Source organism: Anser cygnoides, chromosome 5 (genome assembly GCF_040182565.1).
Source record: "Anser cygnoides isolate HZ-2024a breed goose chromosome 5, Taihu_goose_T2T_genome, whole genome shotgun sequence".
Lineage (NCBI taxonomy): Eukaryota > Metazoa > Chordata > Aves > Anseriformes > Anatidae > Anser > Anser cygnoides.
The window spans coordinates 19,461,867-19,474,606 of record NC_089877.1 but is presented as its reverse complement, the minus strand read 5'-3'; the positions used below and the strand labels follow the sequence as shown (position 1 = coordinate 19,474,606).

The 12,740-nt window shown below is 35.7% G+C and overlaps 1 protein-coding gene across 4 annotated transcripts in view; it reads right to left on the bottom strand.

The window, feature by feature from the left end:
• The window catches only part of LOC106044877 (carnitine O-palmitoyltransferase 1, liver isoform), a 57,548-nt gene that overhangs the window by 29,204 nt on the left and 15,604 nt on the right, over positions 1 to 12,740 (bottom strand). For all 4 annotated transcript variants that reach the window (XM_048058718.2, XM_048058716.2, XM_013195073.3 and 1 more), the window contains exons 6-14: positions 10,285 to 10,386; positions 9,298 to 9,435; positions 8,392 to 8,469; positions 7,643 to 7,750; positions 6,202 to 6,289; positions 3,944 to 4,139; positions 2,757 to 2,945; positions 2,406 to 2,511; positions 520 to 636 (exon numbers count right to left, since the gene is read on the bottom strand). In XM_048058718.2, the coding sequence (XP_047914675.2) occupies positions 520 to 636; positions 2,406 to 2,511; positions 2,757 to 2,945; positions 3,944 to 4,139; positions 6,202 to 6,289; positions 7,643 to 7,750; positions 8,392 to 8,469; positions 9,298 to 9,435; positions 10,285 to 10,386 (1,122 nt within the window). The remainder of the gene's footprint in view (positions 1 to 519; positions 637 to 2,405; positions 2,512 to 2,756; positions 2,946 to 3,943; positions 4,140 to 6,201; positions 6,290 to 7,642; positions 7,751 to 8,391; positions 8,470 to 9,297; positions 9,436 to 10,284; positions 10,387 to 12,740) is intronic.

The following is a 12,740-nucleotide window of genomic DNA, read 5'->3' as shown; positions in this document are numbered from 1 at the left end:
CAGAATGACAATGGTTGTGCAGCCTCCAACCTACTGTACATGCTTAATTAAATGTATCACCAGCCATTACCTTTTAAATTAAAATGAAATAGGGTTATGGCAGTTTGTTTTGAACTCATGAAAAAAAATAAAGAAAAAGCCTTCTTATACAGAACTTTCAATATATAAAAGACAGCTCATCAAAAGGAAACGTTACACAAGCACAATAATGAAACCACAGCAAAAAAACTATATGGTAGTACAGTTACTGTTTACAATGGATGGCCACTTGTTTTTGATATGTTGCCAAGAAAGAACATTTCTAAAAAAGTTGAAATTTCCTGGCCAGAATTTTAAAAAGGGGGTGTTAAAAACTCTGATATCATTTTAAGTAAACTGGGTAATGTGAAATAATATCTTACAGGGCTCAAGGAAATTCAAGCTATTTATAAAGTTACCAGTAATTACTGAACTGATTTGACTGCTCAGAAAAAAAAAAAAGGAGCTCCTTCCCCAAATCACTATCTGCTCTGTACTTACTTCTTCTGGAATTTCCCACTGTAGTTTGGTAGGAATAGGAATATTTTGATTGGTATCTCCTTTGCAGTGTCCATCCTCTGAATAGCCCAGTTCAAGATACTCAGTTGCCATTACATTCTGCAAAGATACATTTTCAAAATTGTAAATGTAACACATTACTATGAAATTAGGATTTAATTTTGTAGTCAGTATAATACAATTTCAATACATAGTGAAGTATAGTACGCAATCTATTTTCAAAGAGTGAGGATAGATGTTTTCCTATTACTTTAAGGGATTCTTGCCTGTCTTCTTAGCAGGAAAATGTGAGATATGTACAAAATACCTGACTGCTGCAGTGCATTTTAGTAGAGGGTACCAAAATAATCAGTGTTTTAATTAAAACCCCACCTTCAACTTAGCAGTAGTAAAAAAAAGTCTTAGAGTCTTATTTCACAAACTTTGTTCAATTTTGATTTTGAGAGAGTTTCTGCAAGGTTGTTATCTGTCAAAATTTGTTTGTAAAAAAAAAAAGTTTATTTCAGATTAAGTGCATATCCTTGCTAAAATTTTATCAGAAACATTTCATTCTCTTTAAGATTCGCATCCTACTCAGTGTTTATATACGTGCACTAGACCTCTTGGGTGAGGACGTGGAGTGTTTTCAAGATGGACAATACAACCTGAATAACAGGATAAAAAATTTCTACCTTACATGATTTCAAATGACATCCTCAACGTAAAAACACAAAGCAGATTTCAATCTACTCAACATGGAAAGTAAAACACTTGGCAAAAGTTTGTTACATGTGCATACATATTTCCAGCCTCTTAATTTAACTTTCTCACTTAGCTGACAGAACATGCCAACTATGAAAAAAATTGTTATATTCTACAAAACATACAATGCATAAACACCTAACAATAGATAATTTCCTAGGAAACTGAATTCTTCTCAGTTTATTTTGGGCTTTGTAATTCTTAGCAGAAAAGGGAACAACTAATAGTAAGTACAAACAAATGAACTACGTATATCTAACGATTCACTGAAAAGTAACTTTTCCATTGCCCAGAAGAGCTGAACTAGACAGTCCAGTCAACCTCAAACGAGTTTTGACATTCTCCCCTGGTTAGCGAATGCAATTAGGACTTTTTGTTCTTACAAATAGATACTCAGATAATAAAATCAGGACATGACTTGGGGGCATCATTCAGGCCTGAGTCCCGTTTGCACAAATACATAATGAAATCAGAATTAGCTAATATTTATGAGTGATTGAGTCATAACTGTTTATAGGCTTAAGCTTCAAGAGAAAAAAAACATTCAAATAGGATTTCAGGCAATAAACTATGCTCATGATGGAGAAATCTGTCAAAAAGTGCCTTCATCCCATTCATTTCAGTGAAATGAGGTAATTAAAACAACATATCACTCTACACCTCATAAAAAATGGCTTAGAGGAAAATTTATACTCCAGCTTATATCTAAGTTTTTAAAATAAGCATGGGGTTTGGATAGCACAAGGAAGCTTAAATGCTTCAGGAGCATGCATACATGCACCATAAAATGCTGTGTCAAACAGGCAACAGTTCATTTATATAAAATATTATAAACAAGTTGGATGGAAAGCTGTATCGCTTTTCTGTGGATGCATCTGTTGTCATTAAATTGCAATTAAGACTAATTTAAGGCACAACAACTTTCTAAGCATTTTTTAAAAAAAATCTGTGGTTGCTGTGTAAAACTGAAAATAGACAAAACTGAAACAGGTCCATAAGTACTCATCAGCTCAATAAATGCAAGGGACTGAAAACAAACCTGATAATCTTCAGAGTTATTGCAAGGACCACATAACATTATCTTCTACATTCATTTATTTATTTATTTTTTTAAATAAAACACTTACCTCCCACAGGTGGCCAACAATAGGAGCATCTGCCCAAGAATGCTCTGCATTCAGACCCATTCTGCCATTTTTGAATACTACAAGAGTAAATGTTTTATCAAACCACCTACAAACAAAATTAAGATTACATTACGGATTTTTATACTTCAAAAACATTTTTAGACTGTATCTTCATCTCTGTCAAAAAGACATTCAGATGCATAATGTTTTTTTTGTTTGGGTTTGATTTTTTTTTTTTTAAATAAACAGACAAACTTATTGGCTTAGAAGTCACTAACTCAACATATTAGCCAAATGAATTAGCAAAATTCTAAAAATAAGAAGAGGTTTTCCACAGAATTGATACTGTACCTGTCATAACATCTGCCATGTATTAGGGACTTTGCATATGCATCCAGTGACCTCACTGGATCTTCCTTCCTGTACCCTTGCTCGATGTCGTCCAATGTCACAAAAAATGCTGCTTTTTCAACAGCATCTAGAGACTGCTTGTTCTTTCCACGGCTAAAATAAGTCTGTCGAGCCTTAGCCCATGGTATTCTGCAGAAAGAATTTGGTTTACAGCCAAGTTACAAAAAATCAGTCAATGTTTTATCACCCTTAAAATCACTACACAACATTTCTCCTACTTCTATCAAATTCAAAGCTACTACTTCCACTACATTTAAACTACATCAGAAGGGGAAGTTCTAAGAACACAGATATAATGCAAACCTAGGAAGCAATTCAATATCAATTCCAAAGGGATCTTACAGCACGCTTCCAGTACTTGAAGGGGGCCTACAGAAAGCTGGAGAGGGACACTTGATCAGGGAGTATAGTGATAGGACAACGGTAATGATTTTAAACTAAAAGAGGGTAGATTTTGATTAGACTTCAGCAAAAAATTCATTACTCAGAGGGTAGTGAGGTGCTGGAACAGGTTTCCCAGAGAAGTTGTTTATGTTCCGTCTCTGGATGTGGCTTTGAGCAACCTGGTCTAGAGGAAGGTATCTCTACCCATGGCACGGGAGTTGGAACTTGATGAACTTGTAAAGCCCTTTCCAACCCAAACCATCCTATGATATCATCACACATGCAAAGCTTACTCTTCAGAAGTTCAACATGTCTGCTGCACCCAAAATGTATAGCATAGATCATCTACATTTAATAACTGAACAAATAAGTGATCTTGCACCTAGAACCAAGTATATCCTGCTTTATTTTGTAGGTGCAAGTCATTAATATAGAATAGCAGTTACTGAATTTACATCCTCTATCTTAAATTTTAGGATATTCTTTAAGATGCCAGCAAGCCCCAGAGCAGATTTAAGCTTTAGTTCAACTGCTTAATACTGTAAAACTTCAAATTACTATTCTTACAGCAAACAATTAGAGTTCCCCAGCTCTCCAGCTAAGTATAAGGAGCCTGTATACAGCACCGACACTGCAAAGTTACTTTTAACTCCCTGTCATTACAAAGGACTGTACAGCTATTACAGCAGTCAGCAATATACTTCTTAATATGTTAATTTTTAAAAAAATGATAATAGCCATACCTATCTCCTGCAGTAAGAGCTGCTAGTTTTTCTTCACCAGCCTGAGGCTCTGAATCATCATCAAGAATTCTTTGCATCTGCTGTTCAATTTCTCGAGGTTTCAACAGTCTACCATCATGGTACAGCCACACTTTGAAGTAACGCCCCTTATGGTACACAACAATGTGCTTGCTGTCTTTCACATGCTGGAGAGTATCTAGAATTGTAATCGCTTACGTGAAAAGAAAGCTGAAGGCTCAAAATACCAATAACACACTATATAACATCAAACACCTACTGTATGTATTACCAGTTAGCCACAGCTTGCTTATTTTAACAAAGTAATAAATAACATGTGGAATAAACAGTACCACTCCCACACGTTTATTCAGGATTTTAGTACACAAAGATTGCTGCACGAAACAGTCAAATACCCAGATTTGGTAATCATGTAACAGTTCCATGGTGGAGACAACTAAAGCAACTACATCTGCATTTCTGTATCCGAAAAGTAAGCAGTACCAGTGAAGCCTGATGAAGCAGTCAGCAAGAGAACATACTGGGTAAGTCCGGCAGAAGGTACTTCCATGTCCATAAGCTTTTTTTCATGCTTACCCTGGCACATGCAGATGGAATACTACCTCTATAGTCATGAAGTGTCACGTTACAGTAGTCAGTGAAGCAGAAACCTAGGCCACAATTTGTCCCCACTTTAATTATAAATAGAAATCCAATTGGGATAGGCCTAAACTTATGCCATGAAGGCACTGTGTCAAACCTCAAGAGAAGGTTTGTAAGCAGCCAGAAAAAGTCCTCCTTTGATGAAAACTGTTCATTCAGTTCTTTCACTACTCCAAAGAACTGTTTACATTCTTATACATCTGAGGAGACCAGTTAATGAGATGGTAAAGAAGGAAAGCCTAAGTCACGATTCTGAGAAATTTGAGAAATGTTGCACCAGGAAAGAGTGCTCAGAGCACTCAAAAGTATAGAACCCTTAATAAAGTATAGAACACTTAATAAAGTTTAGACAGGTATGCTCCATCCATTGATGAAAAGTATTTTCGTGTTTCTGTGAGCCTATGATACTATTAAAGAGCACCACTATCACTTGGAAACAGCAATCAAACTCTAACATGCAGATTCATCACGTCATGAAAGGCATTTTAAAATAAAAATAAAAAATGAGGACCTGGAGTTACCCCAGAGTTACATGACTAACTTCAACAGGCAGAGGACCTAAAGTGAAAATGAGAGGGCCTAAAATGAGAGAGGACCGAAAGTGAAATGTGACAAACACTGCTTTTTTTTTTTAATCTATAGACAGTATTAATGAATGCACATATCTGCATTCCCTCAAGATGTATTCAACTTCTGTTGTCTGTAATGAGAGCATGTATAGACCTGCAATGAGAATGTACACATGAACCATCACTTGCAGATACAAATGTTTTTGGGGCTGAGCTAACATAATTGCTTGTGGTGATCACAAACATATTTGTAGTGTCCCTCAGTAAGTAGAAGTTGCAGAAGCAGACTGAGGTGAAAATGACCTTGTCGTAATTCAACAGGTGCCTCCCTCTATTCAAAACTAAGATGTGAAAATTTAGTTACTCATCACTTAGGATAATCAGACCATTGTTAGGGTTAGGGTAGGGCAGGAGCTCACCACCACCACCGCATACATTTTCTTAATGCATAACAGAGAAAGTTTTGGACAATCTCTTTATTATAGGTGATTTCACTTACCTGGTATCTTACAGTGCATACAAAGTGTCAAGATAATACTGGCATTGAAAAAAACTGACAGGACTAAGACTGCCTCTAAACCATGTAAACAATACTGTTGCTCATATTGAAAAGAACGCATTAGAATGTTATTGTGAATAATAAACAAAGGAAAGAAGAAAAAATATGGGAGACTTTAAAATAACTTAGATAAAAGAACACAACTTTCACAAAGAAAAACAGAGATATCAAAAGGAACCTGAAAGAGCAGAATGGAGAAAAGTAAAGGTTATGTACAAATTAAAAACATGGGGCAGACAATTTCTTGACGTCAGCTTTTAAAGAAGAGACAAAAAACCACTGAAGTTTCAAAATTACTCTGAAAGAAAAAACATCTATACACTTTATGGAAATTCCTTACTTCTTGAGAAATAACACTATTGGTGTCCAGTCTTTCAGATCCTTACATGGGAAAATAAGATTTTAGCAGAAAATTCTCCCCAAACTAAATTCCATGATGATGTTTTTTCTCCTTGGATGGTCCTGCTTACCTGATTCCACTCCTGGAATACGGGACGTGTTAAACATCCGCTCCCACTGAGCTGAACAGAGTGGAACAGTTGATCCCATCAGAAGAATCTGCACCACAAATACACATTAAATTGTAATTTGTATACAGTTAGCATATTAAAAAGGAAAGAAAAACACGGTCTGGTTAAAGAAAGGCTGTAGAACGATAAGATTTATAATGCATCTATTTTTCGTGTTCCTCATCTTGACCTCAACTAAATGTGGAAAGTTTCATTGAGATTCCAGCACCTGCATTTCCACATGCCCCCTCACCTTATCAAAGCCCTCCCTTCAGGGGGCATAACGAAAGCCAGTTAGCAACAGAAATACAAGGATCTCTCTATGGTCAGTCTGGATGCAAAAGATGCACGTGCATCAAGCATTACCTCTTCACTTCTTTTGTTCCTATACAGCCAGAAGGAGGTTTAAAAAGTTCCAATTTCTCAGACATGCAGTTGCATACAATTACGCCCCTGCTATGATCTTCAACAGAACTCCTTAATTGCTTTAAAAATATTTGTTCACTACAACACAGTCACAGAGCAGAATAGAAATTCAGAATGGGATTCATCTTGCCTATCTCTGCTGCCTAGAAGTCAGCACAACTCTCCATAGGATTTTCGTGTCATCTACACTTAGGCTACCACTGGCTCACTCTTAGCCTCAGGGTCCACCCCTTGCACTGACAGCGTGTGCAGAGTCAGAATGGTATGAGGTACATATCTAGTGTAAATCAAGTGTTGCTACATTTCTTTTCAGAGATTTTTTTTTTTTTTAAGTTTCTCTAGCATCATTGTTGCATCAGGTTAAGAAACGAATAAATTCAGCTACACACTGCAGATTTTTATTTCCCACCTTGATAAATCAAGTAAATACATTCTTTATATTTGGCAAATTTACTAAGCTAGATAATTATCAGCAGAAATCCAAAAAAACATGAAAATACAGCAAGCAGTATGGCATTCAATGTAGCATACAACTTATTTCAAATGCTACTCCACTTAAAACTCATCCTTAAAGCCAGTATTAGCAGGAAATACAGAAATGTTTTCCTAGGAGATTTTCAGACTTCAGTGGCTTGGAAGTACCATTACGTGCTTGGTACATACCAATAATTTGTGAGGTGGTATACTTAACATACAGAAGTGGAAGATCCTATTTTCTTTTGGGCAAATAGGTACATCAGTTTCAAATACTTAAGTTAGTTGGCATGACAGAAGCCTGCATTTTTGACAGCTGGCACTTTCTGCCCACATGCAATTCAGGTGATAACCAATATGTTTTGAGATCACAGATCTAGCTGCATCTTACTTATTGTTCTGGCATAAGACATTCCTCTCCTTTCCTGTTCCAAAAAAACTGATCAACTTCTTATAGGCTGTGCTGGAAGAGATCAAAAGCCATTTAAACTTATATACATACTGGCTTGATTTCTTGTCTGTCCAGTTTTTTCCGGTAGAGCAAGATGGCATGGATAACATTACCAGCTCTAGCTGCCTGTAGGGTTGTGGGTGATAAATAAAGGTAGTCCTGTAGAACACATAAGAATCTTAAGTTAATTATCACCATACTACACTGGGAAAAAAAATACTCAGTACTTCTCATTCATTTTTTTCTTACAGTTTATTCTGGTCAGTAAAGAAAAGGCTTTAAAATATAATGAAGTATGCTAGTGCAGTGACTTGATGACTTCAAACTTAAATTTCTTCAGTAGTCAAAATCTCCTTAAACAGCATCAGTCTGAAAACCTACATGACTGCTATTAATCATCCCAAATACGACTATTAAAAATTTAAATTCAAGATTGCTGTATTTCCTAATTTTGTTTTTAATATCAGGGTCTTTTGCAAATGTCTGTACAGGAAGTAAAATTGTAAATAAGAACATGCAGCTGTGTTACCAATGAAGTTTTACATTGAGATTTTAAAGATTGCTTGTTGCAATAAGTACAGAACTGGATAACAACTCATTACTGCATGAGTCTGCTTAAATGACAGATGTGCTAAATTTATTATGAAATAGCACTGTACTTAAGATATTAGTTTCAGGTTATACTCAAGAAAGAAAATCACCACATAATGGAGTTCCAAAACAGAAGAAATGAAAAAAAACACTGGCAGAAATTTTACAGTGCTTCTGTGACAAATAAGATGTTCACAACATTTACCTACCATTGCAAAATAGTTACTATTAACCATAATTGGTCCACGTCCTCTAAGGTAGATATATTCTTCCCACCAGTCACTAACCTGCAGCATGAAGAACAAGAAAATGAGTAAGACCTCATCATTTCCATAGTCTGTGTTTATGTTAATGACTCCACAACACTCCAAGCAGAAGCAGCATGGAAACTGTTAGCTTGCCCTTCTACTTAGAAACAAGCAAACGGACCAAAATCCTCCACGAAATTCTGTTAATATTTAGGGGAAAACAACAACAAAGGGTGAAAAAATTAAATTCAGCTATAGCTCTCTGACCACAAGCTTCTGAAGAAGTCATCATCTTCTTAATGCTTAAAACGCAACAGATCTCCTGAATGTGAAGTATGCCAGGGTAACTGTAGAACATCATAGTTTACCTCAGGCTAACTTGTACAGCTAGATTTTAGATAATACCTCAGGAAGGAATTATATTACACAGTTCTCACTGTGGTATTGGAGTCTGGATTTTTTTTTTTTTGGTAAGAAAACAAAAACATGTGTTATGATTCTTTACCTCCTCTGTATAAAAAAAATTGTCCTAAATCCCTCTTCTACCTGGTCAGCCACACAGTGTTGAATTATAAATCTTAACAAGGTAACGAACAGCTTAAAAGCAATCATTATAGCTAAATTACCAACTCCAGAAGAATAAACATAGAAATGAAGATCCACTCTTTCAAGTTTCATTTGCGACACTGTTTACTAAATCCCAGATCAAATCATTTCTGTAAAGTGGTCTCCACTTTACACAAATATTAGTCAATTTCAGTTGCTTTCTTCAACTTCAATTTCTTTTAAATGTTAAGCCAAAAATGCAACAAAGAACAAATAAAATAAGGTCAGTTGAATAGTTAAGTCTCCTGTTTATCTACTTACATAGTTTGTGGCCCACCAGGATTTTAGCTTCAAATACCACTGAAGCCTTGGTCCCAAATTAAATGCAAAGTCTTTGGCAAGACCTTCCATTCTTTTGAACTCTTCATCATTCATAAGTGGCCGGACTGATTCCAGATACTAGAATACAGGAAAAGAATCAGCATCAGTGTAGTCACCGACATGTAGCTTCTCATAGTTTCTACACAAAACATCTGAACAGTAGACAGGGTATTCAGACTGAATACATAAGGCTTCAAATGTTATGTTGTTACAGTAAGAGTATACTCTCTTCTAAATGTTTGACTGTGAAGTATAAAAGATCTTTTCCACACATTTGTCAGCAAATTACAAGTGAAAAAGGTCACTTTTCTGAGACATACATTCTCCCCTCAAGAGCAGAACATATTTCAAATAAAGTATTTATTGTATTAAAGAAATCAGTATATAAGCTTTAACTCATTTCTTTTTTCCTTTTTCAAAGTAAGTTGGAAACATTTGGAATTGTTTTTGTTCCTTAAAAATTATGATACTGCTTTTTTAGCATGATGCAGAGAGGTTTTTTTGTCTCAAAACTAAGAAAATCAAATCTTCAGCTTCTATGACATACTGCCCTACTTACACACTTTGCTGCAAGATTTTTGTTTCATAAAACACATTTGTATGTGTGTTAGGGAATGTAACAAAACCAAGATGTATCAGAAGCCCTGGAAGTCACACTTCACTGGACAGTGTTACATCAATAGATATCATATCATCCAACATGAAGCAAGCCAGCTTCAAACTGTCGTTGGTTTTAGTGGTTTGTCATAGGCCTTGTTTTAATTTCTATGGAGAAGTTTTAATCCATTAGACAACATTAATGCTACCATGCAGTGATTTTATAAGACATAGCAAAAAAAAACCAAAACAAAAAAGACAACCAAAATCACAATGGCATCTAAATACAGATTAAATCTTACTAAGGAAAGTGAATTAAGTTCAACATACCCTATTGACTGTGTCTTTAACAGCTGGAACCGGCAATCGTGGTAAAGATGTCTGGAAACTGTATAGCATGGGCTTACGTCCTGAGAAGAGCTTTACAAGTGTCTGAAGAAAAAACAAAACCAAAATACACACCCCAAATTATTAGGTTCCACAAAGGAAAATGACAAGAGTAATAAGGAATAACATAGCTCTGAGTTCCTTTCATCAGTAAGTGATACATTTAGCAAACTACCATCTTTATCATTGTTTCACGAAGTTAAAAAGACACTGACAGAAACTAACTTCCTAAAGGTTAAAATATTATGTCAGTTGAAGAAATTGTGTCATGGAGTCTTCCTGTCTTCCCGCACAATCTTTTAGTTGTTAAGCAATATTGTTGTTCTTGTGTGGCATGCCTTGATCTCAAAGAAAAACAGAGACAGTTACTTAGTGCTTTTGTTTCTTCAAACATTTCCTCTGTGAAGACTAAAGAAGTGAGTGTACCTGTTGATATTTCACTTTTATAATATGCAGTGCAAAAAACCACCCTACATTGTACTTTAAAACAGGATTCATTATCAAGCCTCTCATTCAGCTAAGGATCTTAGATAACTACAGCCATCATTAAAAATAATAGTAATGCTTTGGAATCATGATTTTATATTTTCCACAGTTAGAGCTCAGTATCGATATTATAGATTTACAGGGAGTTTCTTTAAGCATGAGACTGTCCCAGGTAGTCTACTGCACAATTTGAACACATCAAGTTGTGTCAGCATGCCAGTGTTATACTCAGTCCTTCTGTTATCAAAAAAACAACCAAACAAAACAACCAAAAGCCAAGTGTTACCATTTCAGCTTCAGATTTTAGAGCAGTCCCTATTTTTCCATGAGACTGAAGACAGAAGCAGCATTTCTATCCGTGACTGCCTCTGAGCTGTGACATGCACTAGGCTTAAAGTCTAGACCATGCAGCTTCTAGACTGTACACAGAAAGATATTGAAACCATCAACCCATTTCAGCATGAAAGTAAAATCAAGCATTAAACCAATGATCCAGTGGAGCCTTTATTGTGAAATCCAATCTGGGCCTAACAGATTACATACCATATTGCACACAGTTCAATATACTAAATGGTCCAATAGTCTGAAGACAGAAGAAAACTGAGGATTTCCTTTCACTGTTTAATTGCAAGAACTTGGCCTCTCTACCCAAATTACAAACAACTGACAAAGCTACTTATTAAAATATCCACTTTCCTCTCAATTTCCTTGGTCAGCACAGCTACAGGAGGTTGTTTCAGGCAGCACAGCCATTAAGAGTTTCAGTGTTAGCAACAAAAAAGACCTCCCTGCAACAAACAGATCTGTTAGATGTGCCACAGTGATCAGCCCAATGAAATCTGAACGTGCTTCATGACGAGACAAATTTAAAGCTGGGTGAGAAAAAAACTCAGCTTTTCACAGGAAAATCTACTTTCCATACGTGAAGACAATTTTATTCTAGAACTCAGGCAAGGCTGACACTTTCTTCAGACAGAAAGAGAGTACCTGCTCAACTGACAGACAGCAAACATTTCACACTATTTCTCTTAAACTCATTGAGAATTTAACAGTTTGAGACCATTAAAGTGAGCTGACAGACACGCATCCTTGATTACTTCTCCGCTTTCATATCCAGATACAGCAAACAATCTCATTCTTGCACATGTTGCATCTGTTCTAAGAATATTTGTCTTTTTTTTTTTTTATTATTTTTAAACTGCAACTAATACTTGGAATTTCCCCTCATGCTGATCAGAAAATTTGATTTATTTAGATGCTGGAATTTTCATCCAGCCTGCAAATCAATTTATACAGTGACTGAATCACAGCTCAAGTTTTCTATCTGCATGACTATTTGAACAGAGAACAATATACTCACGCTATTATTTTCATGCTGTTAATGAGCATGAAAAGCAGCTGAAAAAAAACAAACAAAAAACTCACACATACACATAGAAACCTCTCCTGGATGATAAAGATCTAGAAAGCTAAAGTAGTTGGTACTTTTACTAAGGAAACCAGCCTTCTCTTTCGCTGGAACTAGCTAAAGAAGAAGTAAGGAATTAAAATAAAGATTCGTATTAAAGAGAGATGACACACTGTTGGGCATATATTTATACAGTGACCTGTTTCTAAAGCATATATAATACACAAGAAAATAGAAAAAAAATATATGCAACCTATAATATACAGAAGTATATAAATATAATACACAACAGAGCATGGTAAGTAGCATTACAGTTCACACTATTGAAGGCTGGCGTTATAAGCTACGATTAACAGCTTTAACACATCTGTTTGGTAAGACATGCTGAAAACCCAGACAGCAGGAGCTTCAAGCAACTGACAGAAAGCCTTACCATTCAGAGCCTGTACTGTACAAATTCGAGTCATGAGGCTCTTGACAGTGCTTCCAGGAGAAGCTAGTGACT